The sequence below is a fragment of the Vombatus ursinus genome, unplaced genomic scaffold, assembly GCF_900497805.2.
Source record: "Vombatus ursinus unplaced genomic scaffold, bare-nosed wombat genome assembly UNPS02011334.1, whole genome shotgun sequence".
NCBI classification, from domain to species: domain Eukaryota; kingdom Metazoa; phylum Chordata; class Mammalia; order Diprotodontia; family Vombatidae; genus Vombatus; species Vombatus ursinus.
In genome coordinates, this window is record NW_020951112.1 from 9813094 (window position 1) to 9833759 (window position 20666).

At 41.8% G+C, this 20666-nt stretch overlaps 1 protein-coding gene across 1 annotated transcript in view; it reads right to left on the bottom strand.

Annotated features, from left to right (window-relative positions):
• The window catches only part of PLXNC1 (plexin C1), a gene marked incomplete at its 5' end in the record, with an annotated part of 215740 nt that overhangs the window by 186236 nt on the left and 8838 nt on the right, over positions 1-20666 (bottom strand). The window contains 2 exons of the mRNA XM_027855804.1: positions 3090-3190; positions 4689-4823. Of these exons, the coding sequence (XP_027711605.1) occupies positions 3090-3190; positions 4689-4823 (236 nt within the window). The remainder of the gene's footprint in view (positions 1-3089; positions 3191-4688; positions 4824-20666) is intronic.

Consider the following 20666-nt stretch of genomic DNA (forward strand, 5'->3'; position numbering starts at 1 on the left):
CTGTGTCTTAACACTGGCTGGTTGCTCTCCCTGTTCACCTAAGACTCAGTTCAGATCCCACCTTCTACACAGGAGGCCTTTCTAGATTTGTCCCCCTCCCTCACTTTCCCCACTGCTAATGCCTTCATCCTGAGATTACCTTCTATTTACTCTCTCTTATAGATACACGGTCATTTCCATGTTGCTTCCCCTATCAGAATATAAGCTTTTTGAGGGAAAGGATTGTCTTTCCCTTTTTAATGCCTGGCACAGAGTACGTGTTTAATAAATGCTAAAGGATTTTACTGAGATAGAAAAATCTCCCCCACCCATGTCACCTGTGTCCAAATGCCCCTAATATAGTTACTCCCTGACTAGGAGATGACTCTAGCATCAGGTCTCATACTTGGGATGTTTCATTTGGATCATAACTGAGCTCAGTGACCCTTCCATTTAATATGGGGAGAGGGGTTATCCTGGGAACCTTTTGTGATAGTCAAACATAAGATATTATGCTATAAGATCTAACTCCACTTTATTAAACCATTTGAAAAACAATTAGACATAAAGAAGGGGAGGGGAACGACCCTGCCCTTTGTCTCTGTTTTTATCTAACCTAGTAACAAAAAGGGATGTTAAAAATAATTTGTTTCAACCTCTCTTGTCAGATGATTTAACCTACCTAAAGGTCCTCATTCATTCATAGGCTCTCACTCTCATTCTCTCCCTGGCTCCCACCCCACCTTCACAGTCTCCCTGGTACTCCACTCCACCCCCACCTCTCTCAACCCATCCCTGTTAGTTTCCCTCTAGCTTACCTCCATCTCTCCTCCCCCATCACTCCCCACCCCACCACACCCCATCTCTCTCTCTCTCTCACACTCTCTCTCTCTCTCTCTCTCTTTCACACACACACACACACACACACACACACACACACAGACTTACACACTCAATAAAAAGACTAGTCTTTCTCAAACAACCTATCCGACAAAGTAGACCTTCCTTGTATTTTTTTTTCTTTTAAAGCCAATCAGGACTACACTGGACATTTAAAAAAACTCCTCTTAGGCCTATGGTCAGAAAAGGAAAGCTTCTCCCTGAGGGCGTCATTATCAAATCATTTCTGCTAGAACAAAAGACCTCAGACAGGTCTTTCGGGGCTTTAAAAAAAAAAAAGTCGTTTTCTCTCCCCTTGGGCAGATGGGGGGACAGGTATAGTTTCTTTCAGGACTCACTAACAAAAAATGCACACTCCAGATGTGAGGCCCTCCAACACCTACATCCCCAGTCCCCCCGATCCCCACCCCTAGCACACAAACCCAGGCAAAGAAAAAAAACAAAAAACAAAAAGCAAGCCACATGGGGAACGGATCCGAAAACTCAGCGCCAAGGTGCTTGGCGGGACTGGCACAAATGAAATGCGTTTTCATGATCAGTTAATTTTTCAAAGCCCGGTCTTGGGCGAGAGACACAAGCCGAGAAGAAGAAAATGTTCCTACCCAATTACAATTATTCATGAGAAGCTCCCAGGCTGGGCTTCTTTTCTCTGCCAATAGCTCTTACTAACACAGCCCTGGGAGGATGAACAGCCCCATGATAAGGGCAATTACTGGGATCCCTGAACCCCGGTTTCAGCTGCTTGCAATAAACCTTAAGGATTCCTTCTCCTTTGTTCATTTTTGACTTCTTGAACTATTCCTTGCCGTCCTGGGTTCATTTCCATCTTTGCCCACCCATCCTTCTCCCTCTGTGTCTTCTATTTCTCTTTCCCATCCTCCTCCCCACCCCGGGGTGCTTCCTCTTAGGCCTTGCATTTTTCTAGGTCCTTTTGGCTTTATCTGCCCCCCCACACATCCCACAACCTTGACAAACTTGAAAGCACCAAACTGACAGGGATTGTGCCCCCCCCTTCCTTGTTTGAGCTATGTCAATGTCTTTACTCCTTGGTTCTATAGCAAAAGCTAGAGAACTGGGTTGCCATGGCAACGGCGGATCCAACCAGGCCAGTCCCAGCAATGCAAGGAACTGCCATGACAAGGGGAAAGTAGTTACAAGTCGCCATGGAGCTCGGGTGGGCCCTAAAGACCATCATCACTCAAGACAAAAGACATGCATCTCATGCCTAAGGATAGAAACGGGATGTCAGACCCATCTAGGGTCTGATCACAAGACGACACCAGCAGTAGCAGCATTACTCCCACAGAGCTAAAGGAATAAATTCAATGCTGATGATTTGTCTAAAATGTTCAAAGGTCTCTGTTCTTTTTCATTCTTTTTGAAGACTCTTTTGCCTCTCTCTCTCAAAACCCTGATGATGGATCCAGAGAAGGCGGGGAGAGACAGACAAAAGGATGGGTCCCCAAAACTCAGGTAGCCCAGGCCAGCCCAAGAGAAACAACATGGAGAAATGGCATTGGTTATTAAAGTTGCTGAGAATTAGTTAGGTTTATATAATAACAATTAAATTAGTTCTCGGAGTAGTATATATTTATGTTCATTCTTATTTAAATTATTCTGTATATATTTATATGGGTTATGTCCTTCATTAGAATGTAAGCTTATTGAAAGTAGGAACTGTTTCATTCTTTTTGTCTCCTCAATACCCAGCACACAGTAGGTATTTAATAAATATTGTTTTGGGACTCTTAACCAACTAGACAGAAAGATGGTACGATAGATAGAGTGTTGGGCCTGAAGTCAGGAAGACCTGAGTTCAAATTTGGCCTTAGATACTTCCTCGCTGTGTGACCCTTGGCAGGTCACATATAAATTCAATGTGGATGACTTGTCTAAAATGTCCAAAGGTCTGTTCTCTCTCATTCTTTTTGAAGGCTCTTGCCTCTCTTTCAAGGAGCCCTGATGGTTGATCTGGAGGACAAAGGCAAAAACAATGCCAGGTCCCCAAAACTCAGGTAGCTTAGACTGGCCCAAGCCAAACAACATGGCAGAAATAACATTGATTATTATTATAAATGACTCCCAACCCCATTTGACTTGAAAGGCAAGGACTCTCGTACTTATATCCCCAGTGTTTAAGGAGTATCATATTATCTACCGCCAGATTCTTGTTTTCTAAAATGAGTGGTGAGAAAGAATCCAGGAAATACCTTTGGAGAGAATGGCACCAACCACAGTGGGGATCCATTGCTGTCAGACAAGCTGTACAGGATTGATGATTGTTGCAGTTGGCCATGGGAATTCTTCTTATCTAGAAGTAAAGATGACAACTCAGAATTATAACCAACATGGCAGCAGAAACTCACCAGCACGTCTAGTGTGGAACTCACAAAAGGAATATTTATCGGTTTGAATTCCTCAACAATTAGGAAGTACGTTAAGATAGACATAAATAGATATAGATATAGATAGATATATATCCACAAGAGTCCTAACATGAGGTCCCCTGATGTTTCACAAGGTCAGAAGTCAACAGAAGTGATATTGAGGAGACCAAAAAGAAAAGAGGATGCTGAGGTGTGGACATTCAGAGGAGAACCAGATACCAGAAAGTCCCCAAAGCATTCTCAGATGTGGCCCCATCCCTTCATGTCTTTGCTCGTACCTCTCTGCTCCCACACCAGGCTGAAATTGGATATGGGAGCTAGAAGGGCAGATAAAGAGAGGTGGAACGGATGGCATGTAGGGTGCCCACTAACTCTAAATCCAGGATTCTATGATGGGGTTTTAATGATCAGATGGTTATCTCATCCCGGGATGACCGGACCTCCTGTGACCTAGAGCGTGGAGCTCCAGACCCTTCCTAAAAAGAATGTCCTAACAGTGAGATCATGGAGATCAAACTGCTTTATTAACTACAAATCTCTACATACACAGAAGATATTGCAGAGATAGAGCAAACAGAGACCTTAGAAGGTCACCTAATCTAACCCCCTCATTTGACAGTTGAGGAAACTGAAGCATGGAGAGTTTAAATGACTTGCCCAAGGTCACACTAGTAGTTAAGTGGCAGAGTTGGGATTTGAACTCAGGCCCAATGACTACAAGTTCTGTATTCTTTCCACTGTTATCAAGCTATCTCCTAAATTTGTGTATGCAGAAGGGTGCGACTACTAAATTAACCAAGTGACCTACATAGTAAAACACGATACACACTTCTTTTAAAAACAAAAACAAAAACAAATCACTCGTATTCCAGCAGCGTGCACGAGTCTCTGGCCCGACATTAATCTCCAACACCAAATTCACGGGGATGTCTCATAGGGTAGACCACTAAACCCACAGAGCCATCCATCTCAGAGACAATAATAATAACAACAGTCGACATTTATAAAGCGCTTGAATATTCTTCAAAGCCCTTGACAAACATAATCTAATTTGATCATCGCCACCACTGCCACCCTGGGAGGTCAGCCATACAGGTATTATTAAAAGTGCTAAATCCAGCAAGAATGGCAAATTCAGTTACCCTCCTGATGCACCCGTTTGCAAGCACACCCCCACCTTTGAAAACCATGGCTCTGAAAATATAGCCAATAATAAAAATGTCTAAATAGGTAATATTTCCTAGTTACTTACTGACAGTAAGATTTTTAAATTTGATTCTCGAGAATTGGTGCAGGCTTATTCAGAGTCTCCAAGCACTATTTAAACTGCAGTTCAAAGGGAATGCTTCGCTGCTGGAAAATGACATCAATTAAACAATTTTATTTAGAAGTCAGGGAACTCAGGTGGGTATTTCAACCTACCTCTTTCCCAGATGCTAGGTAGATGTAGGTATTATTCTCTGGGTCAGGAACAAGTTTGTGGAAAACAGGTGTTTCTTCTTTAATTTCATAGATAACTTCGGGGCAATTGGAAGTCAAATTCTCACCAAGAATAACCTATTTTTTTTTAACAAGAGAAATAAGATTTCTATTAAATTCTTTGAACAGGAAGATAACAAAATCAGTGCTTGTAATCCTAAAACAACGCTCCTTTCAATTTCTTGCTATGTGCTACAGTAATACAGTGCTTAGGCAGCTTTTTCATTTCTTGATTTTCAACAATGGTGATAATAATAAGTAGAAGGGTCTTCTGGTGCTGTGGCCCAGTAATAATGCACACACATGCGCGCCGATTGGCTTTTTAAATGCTGGGGGGTTTTTTTGGCCATTTTTCCACGCGAAGGTTCCTTATATACTATTCTGTATTCAGGCCAACCCTCAGGGTTGATTCTCTATCAGGAGCTATGGATGACAGCTCGTTAGCACCAGGCTGAAGAAGGACAGTCCTACAGGATAGTCTGTGTGTCTTCAACTATTCTATATCCATTTTTAAATTAAAAAAAAAATCATTGATTTGTTAAAAAAAAAAATACTCATATATTTTTAAAATGTCAAAGAACATGAAATAGATGTAGATTTGCACATGTGCATGTATATAGACATATCACACTATATACTATACATTGATTTTTTTCTGGTCTAGACTTGTGATTTCACTGGTCTAAGCAAATGATGGAAAGAAATTCATTCTAGCAATGCAGATCAGTCAGTTAACAAGTATTTATTAAGCATTTACTATATGCCAGGCATTGGATCGGAATTAGAGTTGTATAGGCAAGAATGAAGCTGTCCCTGCCCTCAGGGAGCTTACCTTCTACCAGAGCAAACAGCTATCAAAGTAATTTTCCTCAAGTGTAGGTCTGACTATGTCTGTCACCATCAACCAACAAGTATTTATTAATGCCCAGGATGGGCAGCTAGGTGGAGTGCATGGATAGGGTGCTGGGCCTGGGCCTGGAGTCAGGAAAATTCATCTTCCCAAGTTCAAATCTAGCCTTAGACTCTTACTAGCTGTATGACCCTGGGCAATGTTCGCCTCAGTTTCCTCATCTGTAAAATGAGCTGGAGAAGGAAATGGCAAACCATTCCAGTATCTTTGCCAAGAAAACCCCACATGGGGTCACGAAGAGTCAGACATGACTGAAATGACTAATAATAATACATTCCAGGCACTGTACTAAGGCAGTGATATAGAGAAAGGCAAAATTCATGCCTGCCCTCAAGGAGATCACCAACAGGCGAGAGAGAACACGCACCTCTTCTGAAACTTAGTCTTAGGTAGTTGCGTACCTGAGGTTCAAAAGAGGTTCAGGGTGGGGCAGCTAGGTGGCCCAATGGATAGAGCACTGGCCCTGAAGTCAGGAGGACCCGAGTTCAAATCCGGCCTCAGACCAAACACTTGACACTTATTAGCTGTGTGACCCTGGGTTAAAAAAAAAGGGGGGTTCAGGGGCTTGCTTAGGGTCCATCCATTTGCTTTTTTTTTTCAAAGACTAACCAAGGAAACATAGTCATTGGTCGTGGGGAAGAAAGATGGTGGGAGACGGATCCTTCCAGGGAGCAGGGGTCAGCCAAGGATCTCTCTCCATGAAAGTCAAACTGATCAAAAGATCATGAGAAAGGGGGCAGCTAGGTGGCACAGTGAATAGAGCTCTGGCCTTGGAGTCAGGCGGACCTGAGTTCAAATCCAGCCTCAGACACTTAACACTTACTAGCTATGCGACCCTAGCAAGTCACTCAACCCTGACTGTCTCACCAAAAAGCAAAAAAAAAAAAAAATCATGAGAAAGCAGGAGGATGGGGCTTGAACCTAGACCTTATGTTGCCTTTTATACTGATTATACATAAATACGTGTATGTGTGTGTGTGTACATATACAGGTATACATAGACATGCACAAATTCTGGTTCAGACCTATGATTTCCTTGGTGTGGGGAATTATTGGTAGGCAAACTCCCTTCATTGATGCAGCTTGACAGTTCATCTAATTTATAGTGCTTAAAGCTGGGGTTCTTAATTTTGTCTAGGTCACAGAGACCTTTTTAGTAGTCTAGTGAAGTCTGTGGACCCTTTCTCAGGATAATATCTGTTGCCGACGTGCATAATTGAAGCAAACGCTAACTTTAAATTTTGTTCAGTCATTTCAGTAGTGTCCAACTCTTTGCGACACCATTTGAAGTTTTCCTGGCAAAAATACTGGAGTGGTTTGCCATTTTCTTCTCCAGCTCATTTGACAGATGAGGAAACTGAGGCAAACAGGATTAAATGACTTAAACACGGTCACAGAGCTAGGAAGTGTCTGAGGTGAGATATGAACTCTGTTCTTCCTGCTCCAAGCCAGGAGCTCTATCCATTTCTCCACCTAGCTGCCCTAATTTTCAATAACTGTTGTTTCAATTAGAGGCTAGTAAAAACAAAGATCGAATTTTTTTTTCCCATCCAAGTTCATGGACCTCTTGAAATCTATTTATCTACCCAACCTGGTAAATCTGTGGACCAGATGCTAAGAAAAAGAAGCCTTGGTTCAAAGAATGACTTAGGAACACAGGGAAATTTGGTGACTTGCCCATGGTCACCGAGGTAAAGAGGTCAGATTTGAACCCAGATCTTTCTGATACTTTTTTCTGGGGGGGTGGGGAGACAATTGTGACTTGCCCAGGGTCACACAGCTAGTAAGTGTCTGAGGGTGAATTTGAACTCAGATCCTCTTGACTCCAGGGCTGGTGCTTTATCCATTGTGCCACCTAGCTGCCTCGAGGTAGGAGTGGGGTGGGATCTTAGGGCGATTCTCTATCCTTTATGCCATGCCTCCTTCTCACCTTGCTGTGTTTTGGGGTCCAGATTGATACAGGAACTCATGGTGCAGAAACTCCTTCCACTGACACAAATCAGAAATTCTTTACTAACTTAGAGTCTTAGCAAGTTGCGCCTGGGGTCACTGGAAGCTATTAAGTGACCTACCCAGTGTAACACAGTCAGTGACTATCAGAGATGAAACTTGGAACCCAGGTCGTCCTGATTCTAAGGTCAGCTCTAAATGCTATCCCACGCACTGCTTCTCATAGATATCTTCCCCAGTAATATTTGGGTATATTAGGAAAATTGAAGAAACCTACTCGGCACTCCTCATCTTTTCCATACTAACTCTCCAAAGTGCGCCTTGTAATTAGTCGTGGTGACTGAGTTTGCCATCTCCTGTTGTCATTTGGGAAGCTGCTGCTTTCTCACTGGCTGCTGAACCGCTTGGCTCCCATCGACATATTCCCTTGGCTGACTCCTGCTCCCCAGAAGGGTCCGCCTCTCACCATCTTTCTTCCCCACAACCAATGACTAGGTTTCCTTGGTTAGTATTTGAAAAGAAACCAAATGGATGTGTTATTTGAAGCTCTCTGTTCTATTACCTGGTCCAGCTTCCAAATTCAATAGCAGGGCTCCCTATAAATCTCATTAACTCAGTACAAATATGCTAAATCACCACTTCACAAAACAAGGAAAGGAGACAATATGGTAGAACACACAATGTCTTCAGAGTAATCTCGGTGTCCCTGGCAACTTTCTGAGACTATAAATAGTGCCGCTGAAAGCGCTCAGTTTCCCTTTCTTACCTATGTGACTTTGGGTCTCAGTTTCCTAATCTGTAACTAGATGACTGACCTCTAAATTTCCTTCCAGTTCTAAAGTGGTTGAGTTACAGATCAGGTGTTTCCACTCCAATGAAACAGCATACACCGCCCCCAAACAAAAAAAACAAACAAACAAAACAGGAACAATTAGCAGTTAGGTTTCCAAAGAAAGAGGGAAAGCCCCATATTGTCTCAGGATATATAAAAATATTCTATATAAAGCCCTGGATACAATCAAGTAAGTGATATTTACAGATGAATAGGCAGGCACTGACAGAAACATGGACTTGGGGATATTCTTTTTTCCATTTCTAATTCATAAGCTTGATTAATCATCTGGGATTCAAATAGCTCCATGCAAGAGGAGCTATCATTATGGAAAATAGATGTTTAGGAGAACAGAGTGTCTGCCAGCCAAAAAAAAGGAAAAAAAAAAGGTTGAGAGAAAAATTCTCAAGTGCCGCTCCAAGTTCTCTGTTGCTATGGACAGGGGAAGAAAGGCGGTGGTTGCTTCTGAAATGAGACAGCTCAGGTAGAACCCACAATCATGTTTCTGAGTGATTCATGATACCGGAGGCATCGATTTGAAAGAATCCACCTCAATTTCTTTTTCTCAATTGAGTTTGGAGAGACCTTGTCATTCTATTGTGGAGCTAAATTAGAAAAAAAATAATTTTACAATTTTTGCTGGGAAGGAACAGCATTGACAGGAAAGGCACAATAAATAGAGAGTTGACTTCAAAGCCAAGAAGATCTGAGTTAGAGTCCTTCCTCTGACACATGCTGGCTGTGACTCTGCCCTGGGCAACTAACTAATAAGACTATAATAGTTGTACAGAGGAAAGAGAAGAGGACCTGGGTTTGAATTTACTTGTGTTACTTTGGGAAAAGACACTTAACCACTTCAGACCTGCCTCAATTTCCTCATCTCTCTTAGGTCCCTGTTAGTCTCATGAGACCTTGCATTTTCATGGTCAGTTCAGACTAGTGGTGACCCCTGGGCCCTGGATTATCGGCAGAAAATCACCCGCAGCTTTATGCCCAAGTCACAGAGTGTATGGTAGGGTGGTGCTAACACCAAGGTCTTGTCACTTTTTTGAAATGAACTGCACTACGTTCCCTGAAGCTCTGACGAATTTGGGGGCAAGTTTTTAGTATTTTTAAATCTTAGTTCCTTAGCTGGGTTATGTAGACAGCTCCAGCCCCAGGGACAGCAGGACAAAAAATGGGTTTCATTTACTGCCTGAGGGATTTAAAGTAGATATAAGCAAGGTTTTCTCAATACTGCAGATTCTCATCTTATAGGATGCTGCCTTTCCTCTGACCTCCCCAGCTGGCAATTGTAACAGACGGGATTCAGAGCTGGAAGAAGGAATATTGGAGACTGTAAGATCTAGAATTGGAAGGGCCCAGGGAGGCAAAACAACCAGCACCAAGTCACACAGGTCAGAATAAATCAATCAATATTTATTAAGTACCTACTATGTGCCAGGTACTCTGCTCAGTGCTGGGGGATACAAAAAGAGGCAAAAGAACCCACACTTACAAAAATATATATAGCAGCTCTTTTTGTGGTGGCAAAGCACTGGAAATTGAGGGAATGCCCATCAATTGGGGAATGGCTGAACAAGTTGTGGTATATGAATGTAATGGAATACTATTGTGCTATAAGAAATGGTGAGCAGGCAGACTTCAGAAAAACCTGGAAAGACTTGTATGGACTGATGCTGAGTGAAGTGAGCAGAACCAGGAGAACGTTGTACACAGTAACAGCCACATTGTGCGATGAGTAATATTGATAGACTTAACCCTTCTCAGCAATACAAGGATCTAAGACATCTCCAAAGGCCTCATGATGGAAAATGCTATCCACATCCAAAGAAAGAACTATGGAGTTGGAATGCAGATGGAAGCATACTATCTGCTATTTTTTTTTCTTCTGTTGTGTTTTGTTTCCTCTTTCTAGTGATTCCTCCTATTGGTTCTAATTCTTACTTACAACATCACTAATGTGAAAATGTTTAATAGGAATGTATACGTATAGCCTATATCAGATTGTGTGCCATCTTGGGGAGGGAAGTGGGGAGGCAGGGAGAGAAAAATTTAAAATTCAAAAGCTTATGGAAGTGATTGTTGATAATTCAAAATGAATTAATTTTAAAAAATTGGCAAAAGATAATCACTACCCTCATGGAGCTTACAATCTAATCATAAATATACAGAGCCAAAATTGTAATCCAGGCTCACTGAATTCAGATCCACCATTCTCTCCACTGTTCTGAATCCCGCTGTCTCATATTCCTGACGTGGAAACTGAGGCCTAGACAATGACTTGCCTAAGATCAAATGGCAAGAGAACTTGTCTGGGGCCCCTCACAGCACTTTGCATCATTCCCATGATCCTTATCAAATAAGGATGTTTGTAAGGTGCTTCACACAGTGAAGTATATAGAAAGTGCTTAATAAATGCATATTCCTTTCCCTTCTCCTAACTTATTACATACAACGTGTACAGAAGACATTTGTGTGTTCCTCTCATCTCCTACTAAACCATAAACTCCTTGTGGGCAGGGATCACAGGATAGTATTTGTAAGGTGCTTAGCACAGTCCCCGGCACATAGTAGGTGGCTAATAAAGGCTTGTTTCCAGGTACAACATTGTGTCCAACAGAGTGCATGGCACAGTGTCTTTTATACTGTAGCCACCGAATAAAAATTTGTTGAATGGGAGATCATACAATCTCCATTTCCAGAGAACTTAGATTGGCACTGTTTTCAGAATGAATAAACAAATTAATGAACATTTATTAAGTACCTAAAATGTGCTAGGCACTGGGGACACAGAGGCAAAAATAAAACATTTCTTGCTCTCAGGCAGCTTATACTCCATTGGGGAGGGACAAACAGGAAGCGCATAAATAAATAGATCAATCAATCAATTAACACAGTTGATTTAGAGGGACCTCAAATCCCACTAGAAGGAAATGTTTCCCTTGCAATATTGTAATTCTGTTCACAGTCAACATCAAGTCGTGCTGACTTTTTTTTTTCCCTCAAGAAAGATTCATAGACTTGGAAACTTCCCACAAAAGAACTCCCAGCTCTCCTGGTTGCCAAACTCAAAGTGGAGGAAGAGATGAAGATTAAGGCAAATATTGTCTGGGAAAATTCCTTCCTACAGCTGAGATTAGCCAGGTAGGAGCTCTGAAATGAAGGTGGCTCCTGATGGTGGAAGAGGGAGAGAACGTCAGACGCAGAGAAGTCTGAATTTTGAACCACAGCAAACTGCCTCAGCCAACACACATCCTTCTGTGGGCAGGGTCTTGGGTTGGATCTGGAGAAACTCCACTTCCCTCCGACAGAAACTAAACCAGGCTGGGCCACCTCCACATACGGAGTGCCAACTCTAAACTTTTCTTGATGATAGAAGTAGAGTTAGTCTCAGATTTCCAGTTATAAGGCCCTCAGAGGCCCATCTAGCCCTTCCCTTTCTTTTACAAATGAAGAAACTATGTCTCACAGGCGGGAAGTGATTTGGGGAGAATCATGTCACCATACTGGGCCTCAGTTTCCATATCTGTAAAATAAGGTGATTGAACCATATACCCTCTAAAATCCCTTTTGGTTCTAAGTCAGAGGTTCTTAACCTGATGTAAGATAGAAATGGTAAGAACTAGTAATTGATGCTATTTGAAAATTTGCTTCTTGGTGCAAGGCCATTAACCTTGATCTTATTAGAATATGTAGGGTCCTTGGATAGATTTCAGGGAGTCCATGAACTTGGATGGGATAAAAAATTACATCTTTATTTTCAATAATGGCTAACAGCACTTTCTTCAATTACGATAAACAGCCAAACAAACATTATTCTGAGAGTTCATCAGATTGCCAAAGGACCCCACCACACAAAAAGAGATTAAGAATCCCTTCTCTAGAACTAGAGTCCTATGGCCTCTCTCAACTCTATGCCTAAGGGAAACAAGTCTCAGACAGGTTAAATGACCTGCCCAAGAGAGAACATAGTATAATACAGAGAATGTAGTACTTGAACTCAGGATGAAATGGGTTCATATCTTATGCTAGATGTTCACTAGCTGTTTGATGCTGGGCAAGACACTAAAGATCTCTGGGACTCAGTTTCCTCATCTGTAAAATGAGCTGATTGGACCCGATGACCATTAAGGTTCCAACTCACCATGAGTCAATGGTCTTATGATCACACAAGTATTAAGGAACAGAGCCCGTGAGGGAACTGAAGGGATTAGGACAGGAAGTGGTGAATTGTGGGAATGAAGTGAGCCACACTGACTCCATCTTGTGACTCAATTCTGGAGCTAACAAATTCTATTCAATTATGGGTCTAGTCCAACTTCTGTCTTATGAAAAAACTTCATTCAATTGGGGGAACTGGAGAAAACTTTATTGCCCCGTCTGAACCTCGCCCTGCACGGCTGGGAAGCTGGACCACCTCTACTGGCTGCTCAGAGACCCTTAACTAGGGACCCTGGGTTATGCTGACCAGAAACTCAATTAGACCCAATGATTGATGCAAGAGTTTTTTCACACTTGTACATCTCAAGTAACCCACATGTCTTATCTGAAAACTGGCCCCATACTGATCAATCAGTTATTGTTTCCATGTTCCTCTGATTGTTTATAGACACTTGGGGGGAATAAGACTCATTACCCCCAACCCCAACCTGGATAGTCTTTAATCTTTTCTCTAATTAGTAATCAAATTACCTAACGTTGAATTGTTTCCTTTTAATTAATTGGCCTTATTAGATTCATTGTTTTTAGTGTATAAAAATCTGTCTTTCCTTGTATTTGGGGTCCAGGCCTAAGCTGAGGAGGCATGGTCCTGCTTTGTTAGGCAACTGGTATGCATTGCTTAATAAACTGAATGGGTGTTGCCCGAGACAAACTGAGACCTGGGAAAGACTTTAATTTAAAAAGGCCAATGTCACCCACTGCATCCTGGGCCATGGCCAGTCTTCTTGACTCTGTCTTTGATGAGCCCGGAGGAGAGAGTAAGGCTGTGCACAGTTCTGCCTCATTTAAATCCAATTCACTCGCAAGTCAAGACATCACCCTCCTGATGTCATGGGTCCTCTTTGAGAATGAAGGACGAACTACAACAACAAAATCTATACGCTCAAAAGATCAAACCTTTGTTCTCAGGCATTTCATCTTTTTTTTTTAGATTCATTAACTTATTTATTTTTAGTTTTCAACATTCACCTCCACAAGATTTTGAGTTCCAAATTTTCTCCCCATCTCGTCCCTCCCCCCACCCCAAGACAGCGTGCATCCTGAATACCCTTTCCCCTAATCTGCCCTCCCTTCTCTCTTCCCCCCTTCTCCCATCTCCTTCCTCTTCTATTTTCCTGTAAGGCAGAACAGATTTCTGCACCCTATTGCCTTATTTCCCAGTTGCAAGTCATTTCATCTTTTACCCACCACAGGTAGACCTGAATCCAAGTTCTCTTGGCATCAGAATCTAGCTTGGGGATGGGGAGGGGGGGGAATTTTCTTTCTAAATATTTCCATTTCCACCACCACATAGTCCGCTCTGGCATGATCTCAAGGTTCTCACGTTGGCCTAAGAACACCAAGTTGCATGCAAAGAAACCACCTTTGATGAAAGTCTTCAATGTCACCAAGTGAGGACTCCATGCCACATGATTTCAGAACAAGGAAACTACCACCACAAGAAAGTCACCAGGATGAGGAAAATAAGCGAGAAAAAAAAAATCTAAAACACTCTTCTTTCTTTCTTCACTAACATCGTTGGGAAGGAAGCTATCATAGACCACGCCAAATCTCACTTCTCATGCCTCACTTACTGGCCATCTCTTTCTGGTCACTTTCCTAGGAGACACCGCTCAGAGCCCCCACTCAAATGACAAACCCACCACCATTCTGGAAACATGAAATAGCTAAAGGAAGCAAGGTAATTGCACCCAAGAGTTATGAGGGTACTCCTAGGCTTAAACAGAAAAATACAGACAAAATATAAAGATTAAAGTAAATTTCACTCACAGTTGGTATTGTTTTTTATCTTCCTTTTAAACACTTCAATCAATTTAAAGCTCCAGGGAGAGAAGTAAGCTGCAGCTTAAGGTTCTACATGCTGTGAAAACTGGAGAGACGTGGAGTCAGTTTAAATTTGAGGGGGGGGCCCTGAATGATCTTGAGTGAGAGGGAACTGGGGTTTAGGGGAAGGGAAGGTAGGCTTCAGAGCACTCTATAAAGAATTTGCTGCAAAGCCCACCTCCACATTTGGATGCTATAAGTCACCAAGCCTTGCTGCCATCTCTCACTGCCCCCTTAGTCCCGAGACCCTCCTGCCACTCCCCCAGATCTCAGATCCCACTCTGTAACCAGCTCTGCAGGGATCTGACCAATAGAAACTTCAGGTGAGGGGTAAGAATCACTTCTGTGTTTGGGAATCATGATTTCTCCCATCTTTCCTTCCATGTTGTAGAAGACAATCAAAGGCAGATTTCAGCAGATTAGCAAAAATTGAGGAAGATCTTGGCAGAACTCTTGAGTGCTAAATAGTTTAGTATTATGTGTTGATGCAAAGGACAAAAGTCTCCCTGAAATTGTGTTTAGATTTGCCCTAAGGACTGGATAAAGCAACGCCATAAATGGGGAAGGGAAACTTGAGAGGTTTGCATAAAATAATTGTACCCATAATTGAGATTATAATGATAGCGTGCATTTCTAAACCACCAAACCCACAAACCCAGGTATAGCTAAGACAGCATTAGCTCCTGAGTCAGAGGATCCGGGTTCAAATGTCACCTCTAATGCTTACTCCCGGAGCGACCTTGGATAAGTCTTTTATCTTCCGTGTCTCCTCCCTTCTCCCCCCAATCTATAAACTAAAAACTGCAGCTAGGTTCTGATTAGTACAAATAATGAAACCACAATCAAACCCCTAATATAATCCCATGTATTTGAATTTGTACCGTTTGAGGTTATAATTATATAAATTGTGGCAGGCACCAGGCCTGGAGTCAGGAAGACCTGAGTTCAAATCCAGTCTCCGACACATAACACACGATACTTACTAGCTGTGTGACCCTAGGCAAGTCACTTAATCCTGTTGGCCTCAGTTTTCTCATTTGTGAAATGAGCTGGAGAAGGAAATGGCAAACCACTCCAGTATTTTTGTCAAGAATACCCCAAATGGGGGCAGTTAGGCGGTGCGCTAGATAGAGCACTGGCCCTGGAGTCAGAAGGACCTGAGTTCAAATCTGGCCTCAGATATTTGACACTTACTAGCTGTGTGACCCTGGGAAAGTCACTTAACCCCAATGCCTAGCAAAAAAAAAAAAAAAACAAAAGAAAAAAAATTACCCCAAATGGGATCATGAAGAGTCAGACATGACTGAAACAAATCAAAAACAACAACAAAAACAGTTCCAGCCCCATAGAAAAGGCAATAAAAATATTCAAATAATGCATGCAGCCACTTCAGGGGGAATTCCTTACTTGTGCTAATCAGGATCTAGCTAGAATGTCCTCTGAGATCCTTCTTGCTGGAGATTTAGGATACTAGGAGTAGAACCCAGATCTCCTGACTCCAAATCCCAACCCAAGTTTTCTTCTCTTTCTTCCTATCATTAATTCTGTCCCTTGAGGTTCTTTTTTTTTTTTTTTTTTTAACTTCCAGGGATGAAAGTGAGCCAGACAGAAGAGAAGAAGAAGGAGGAGAAGAAGGTAAGCTCCTCTGGCCCTTAACGTAAGGACACAAATCACTTTACAAACACATATAATGTCATTTCAACCTAACAACCCTAAGAAGCAGACACTGGACGTATGACTAGACCCATTTTAAAGATAAGGATATTGATGCTGAGAGACTCAACTCCCCGATGAATCCTCAGGTAAGCATAATCTGGGGCCGACACTTACTTACTGTGTGCTCCAAGGTGAGTCGCTTAACAACTCTGTTCTTGTGTTTCCTCATCTGTATAATGAAGGGAAGGGGCTTGATGATTGCTAAGACCCCTTTCAGCTGTGGCTCCGTGACCCCATGAACTCAGTGATGTAGGCTGAGCTAATGTTATCAAGCCAATTCTACAGAGATTAAGCGGCATACTCGGGGTCACGGGAGAGCCGGGATTTCAACCCAAGTCTAGTTCTCTTTCCTATTCACAGAGCTGCCCCTATTTATCAGTACATTGACTTATGGGAAACGGTTAGGGAGAACTAATTTAAATTTAAACTATTTAAATCAGTGTTTTGGTCAAAGTGACTGGACCAGAGATTACGGACTTGGAGCCAGAAAGGACCTAAGAGGTCATCTAATCCAAATCCCTCATTTTACAAATAAGGAAACTGAGGCCCAGAGAGGTTAAGTCACAGAAAATCACACAATCAGTAAGCCACAGAGTTGGGATTTGAACCCAGGACCGGAACCTTTTCTACTATACCACAGTGATCTAGGACCCTGCAATCATACAGGTAGTAAAACCCCACAGACTTGAACCTAGGTCATCTGCCTTTAAAACCTGCTTGTGTACAAAAATAAAACAAATTCTCCTCTTGGAGCTGAGTAACTGCCAGCAAATTCCTTTTACTTCCTGAACCTCAGTTTCCATTATTATTTTTAATGGGGGGACAGAAGTAGATGATATCTTCCTAGTGGATCCTAGGACCCCAAGAATACTCAGATCAAATGCTGATTGATTATAGAGTTCACTAATAAGGCTTCTCCAAACTCACCTAACTTTTTATCTGCCATGCTAATAAGAAAGGTCAAGGTTAATGGGCCTGTACCAGAAAAGCAAATTTCCAAACATAGCATCAATTACCAGCTCTTACTATTTAGAAAAAGCTCTAGGTCCCTGCTACTTTGGCCCTGGAAAGTGAATCACTTTTCAGAATTTAGCAGCATCAGCTCAGAGGCCTCTCTGCCCCACAAGATGGGTTTTACTGGTTAGTGAAGAATTTGGTGGTTTTTCTTCCCCAACACAGTTCGAAGCCTGACTTGTGGCCCATGCAACGGGAATTCCTAAGAGCTGAATACAGTTTGGCCCCTGTTTTCTGCTGATCTCAGTGGAGACGCTGACAACTGAAAAATTACAGTGTGCATTCGTGTACAAAAAGGAAGTCAAAGGGGAAATAACCAGGAGAGAAGCAGATCAGACATGTAGTGAGGGAGAGGCAGCCAGAGGATGGGAGAATGAGTGAGTGGTATACCTGGGTTCTTATCCTAGTTCTGACAACAACCAGGTGGATGTGGGGAACTCGCTTGTCTCATCTCATAATCTCCCTTTGGGAGAATTCATGACAATGGCTACTTTAGAAGATTAGGGCCATAATAACTACTCCAGGGCACCCTAACTGTTGGGGGAGAAGAGCTGGCCCACCCTATCTTCCTCCATGGCACAGATTCCCAATTTTTTTTTTTTGGTTCTCCCTAATTTTCATTAATGCTTCTCATAGTCTTTATTCAACATGAAAGGAAATAAATTCCAGAATTTACCATACATATGTACATAAGAAATTAAACAAAGAGAATGATTAATTTCAACAAGATAACAGAGATCTTTACCCAGTATTCCCTGTGATACTGGATTTCACACTCCAGGTTGGGAATCTCCAGTCTAGAACACTGAGTAAACTCTTTAAGGCTTAGTGGAGAGAGCACCAGATCTGATTTCAAATCCAGCCTCAGACACTTTACTAGCTGGGTGACCCTGAGCGAGTCACTTAACCTCTGTCTGCAAACTCAAAATTTTATAAACTTTGGAACTCGAAATTTTGTAAAAACAAATGCTAAAAATTGTCATTACATATAATTGAAAAAAATACTATTAAAATAAATATTAGCTATTATAATTACTATCACTTAACTGCTATTTGCCTCAGTTTCCTCATCTCTAAAACGGGAATAATAATAACACCTACCTCCCAGGGTTGTTGTAAGGATAAAAAGAGATAATAATTGTAAAGTGCTTAGCACAGTGCCTGGCACATAATAAGCACTTTATCAATCTTAGTTTTTGCTGCTGTTATTGTTATTATCAACAGTGATTCTTTTACTGCTGTCTTCATTTTCCTAGTGCACAGCACAGTGCCCTGAACATTGTAAGCACTTAATACATTTGCCTAATTGATGGAATGACCTCCAGGAAACCAAGTGCCATTGCCTGACCTCTATGGTTTCTTCCACTTCTAATGCTTTAGCAGCTTCCAGAATTGTCCCACACACAGAGTGACGGGTAATAGAGGTAGGAACTAGGCAAAGAGAGAATTCTTTAACTCTCTGACTAGGCTTCCTTTCTTTCCCTGATCCAGGTTTTAAAGATAATGCTGTTGGACAGAGTTGCCTTTCCCACCCACTTACAAGTGAAAAAGTCATCTGATATCTCAGCTAATGCTCAAAAATCTAATGCTTTGAAGCGGCATCAAATTCCATCAAAGCTCCATCACATTTCGTATTCAAAGGACAGTCAGAATTAGAAGTCGGGAGAACGGAAGTTGGGTGAAAACTCTTTCCAACCACTGATCCAACAAAGCAGAGACTCCCATATATGTGGCCAAGTGCACCCAGATTTTGATCATTTAGGGAACAATTATCCAATTTGTGGATAATCCCAAGTTTTCTTCGCTATCATTATTTCTGTACCCTGAGGTTCTTTTTTACTTCCAGTGATAAAATTTAGACAGTCAGAGGAGAGAAAGAAGGTGGCCAAGGAGCTAAGATCCTCTGATCCTTTAAGGGTACATACATGTATTAGCTCATTTCAACCTAACAACACTAAAAAGCGGCACTGCAGGTATGATTAGACCCATTTTACAGATGAGGACACTGATGCTCAGAGATGTTAAGTGACTCGACTATGATTACATAGTTCCTCCTTGCTGACAGTTTTGGTAAAATACTCTCCTTCCACATCTCTGCCTCCTCAGCTAAAAGCTCACCTTCTAAAAGAAAGCTTTCCTGATCCCTCTTCTTGCTAGTACTTTCCCTCTGAGATTTCTTCCAATCTTGTGTATATCTTATTTTTACATAGTTGTTTGCGTGCTATCTTCCTCCATCAGAATTTGGGCTCCTTAAGATCAGGAGCATAGTTTTGTCTTTCTTGTACATGCCTGGCACGTAATAAATCTTTAATAAAATGCTTGTTGATTGGGAATTGAAAAGGAGTTTGAAAATATTGGACAAGGGGGATCACTAAATTAGTTACTCTACAGGTGCACAGAATTTTAGATTTGAAAGAATACTGAAAGCACATCTACCTCAACTTTTATCCAAAGAGTTAGTGCCATTGGCACATAACCAACAAATGGTCATCTAGATTCTGAACAGCTTCCAGGGAAGGGGAACTCACTCCCATTCCATTTTCGGCCAGTTCTGAGATGTTCTTAGGTTCCGGAGGTCAAACACAGGAATTACCTCATCGGTCAACATTGCAGAAGACTTGGAAAAAAAAAAAACTTCTCATGAGCCCTACTCCCCCAAAGCTCAGGAAGTCATTTCTCCATACCCAGATGGTTCCCTAAAATCTCCCAGGCTATCAGATAAAACCCTTTTTCTAAGGCATTATCCTTCTAGAAATGATGGTTCCACAGTAACCTAGGAAGGGGGGGGGTGTTGTTTTTGTTTGTCCTTCATTGTTGAAGAGGACCATGACATCAGGGAGGTGATGCCATGACATGCAAGTGAACTGGATTTAAGTCAGGGAAAGCTGTGCAAAGTCACTAACTTCACTTTTTCCTCCAGAGCCATCTGGATTCAGTGGTGAGATATAGATCAGGATGACTAGAGATGGCCCCCAAGAAGAGGGGGAGTGGTATTGGGAAGGAGGGAGAATCTTGGTTTGGAATCACCAGTTTATCTCATTGACTGTGCTTCTAGACTTCACAGGTTCTAAGCCTAGGGTCTAGGTGGTTTGTTGTTGGGATTTTGTATTTTCACATATTTTGATAACTGTATTTCAGTATAACTAGTTTCCTTTGTAATTCAATGTATTTTATTTTTTAAAAAATAAATTCATTATTTATTTTCAACATTCATTTTTAAAAATTTTGAGTTCCTAATTCACTGCCCCCCTCTAATCCTTCCCCTACTCATTGAGAAGGCAAGCAATATATCAATAATACATATGAAATCATGCAAAACATTTTCATGTAATCCTTTGCATTTTAAAAACATACTCTGAGAAAGGGTCCAGACTGCCAAAGAGGTCCATGACACAACGTAAGTCAAGGCAAACATTTATTAATTGTTCTGGGCTTAGAGTCAGGAAGACTT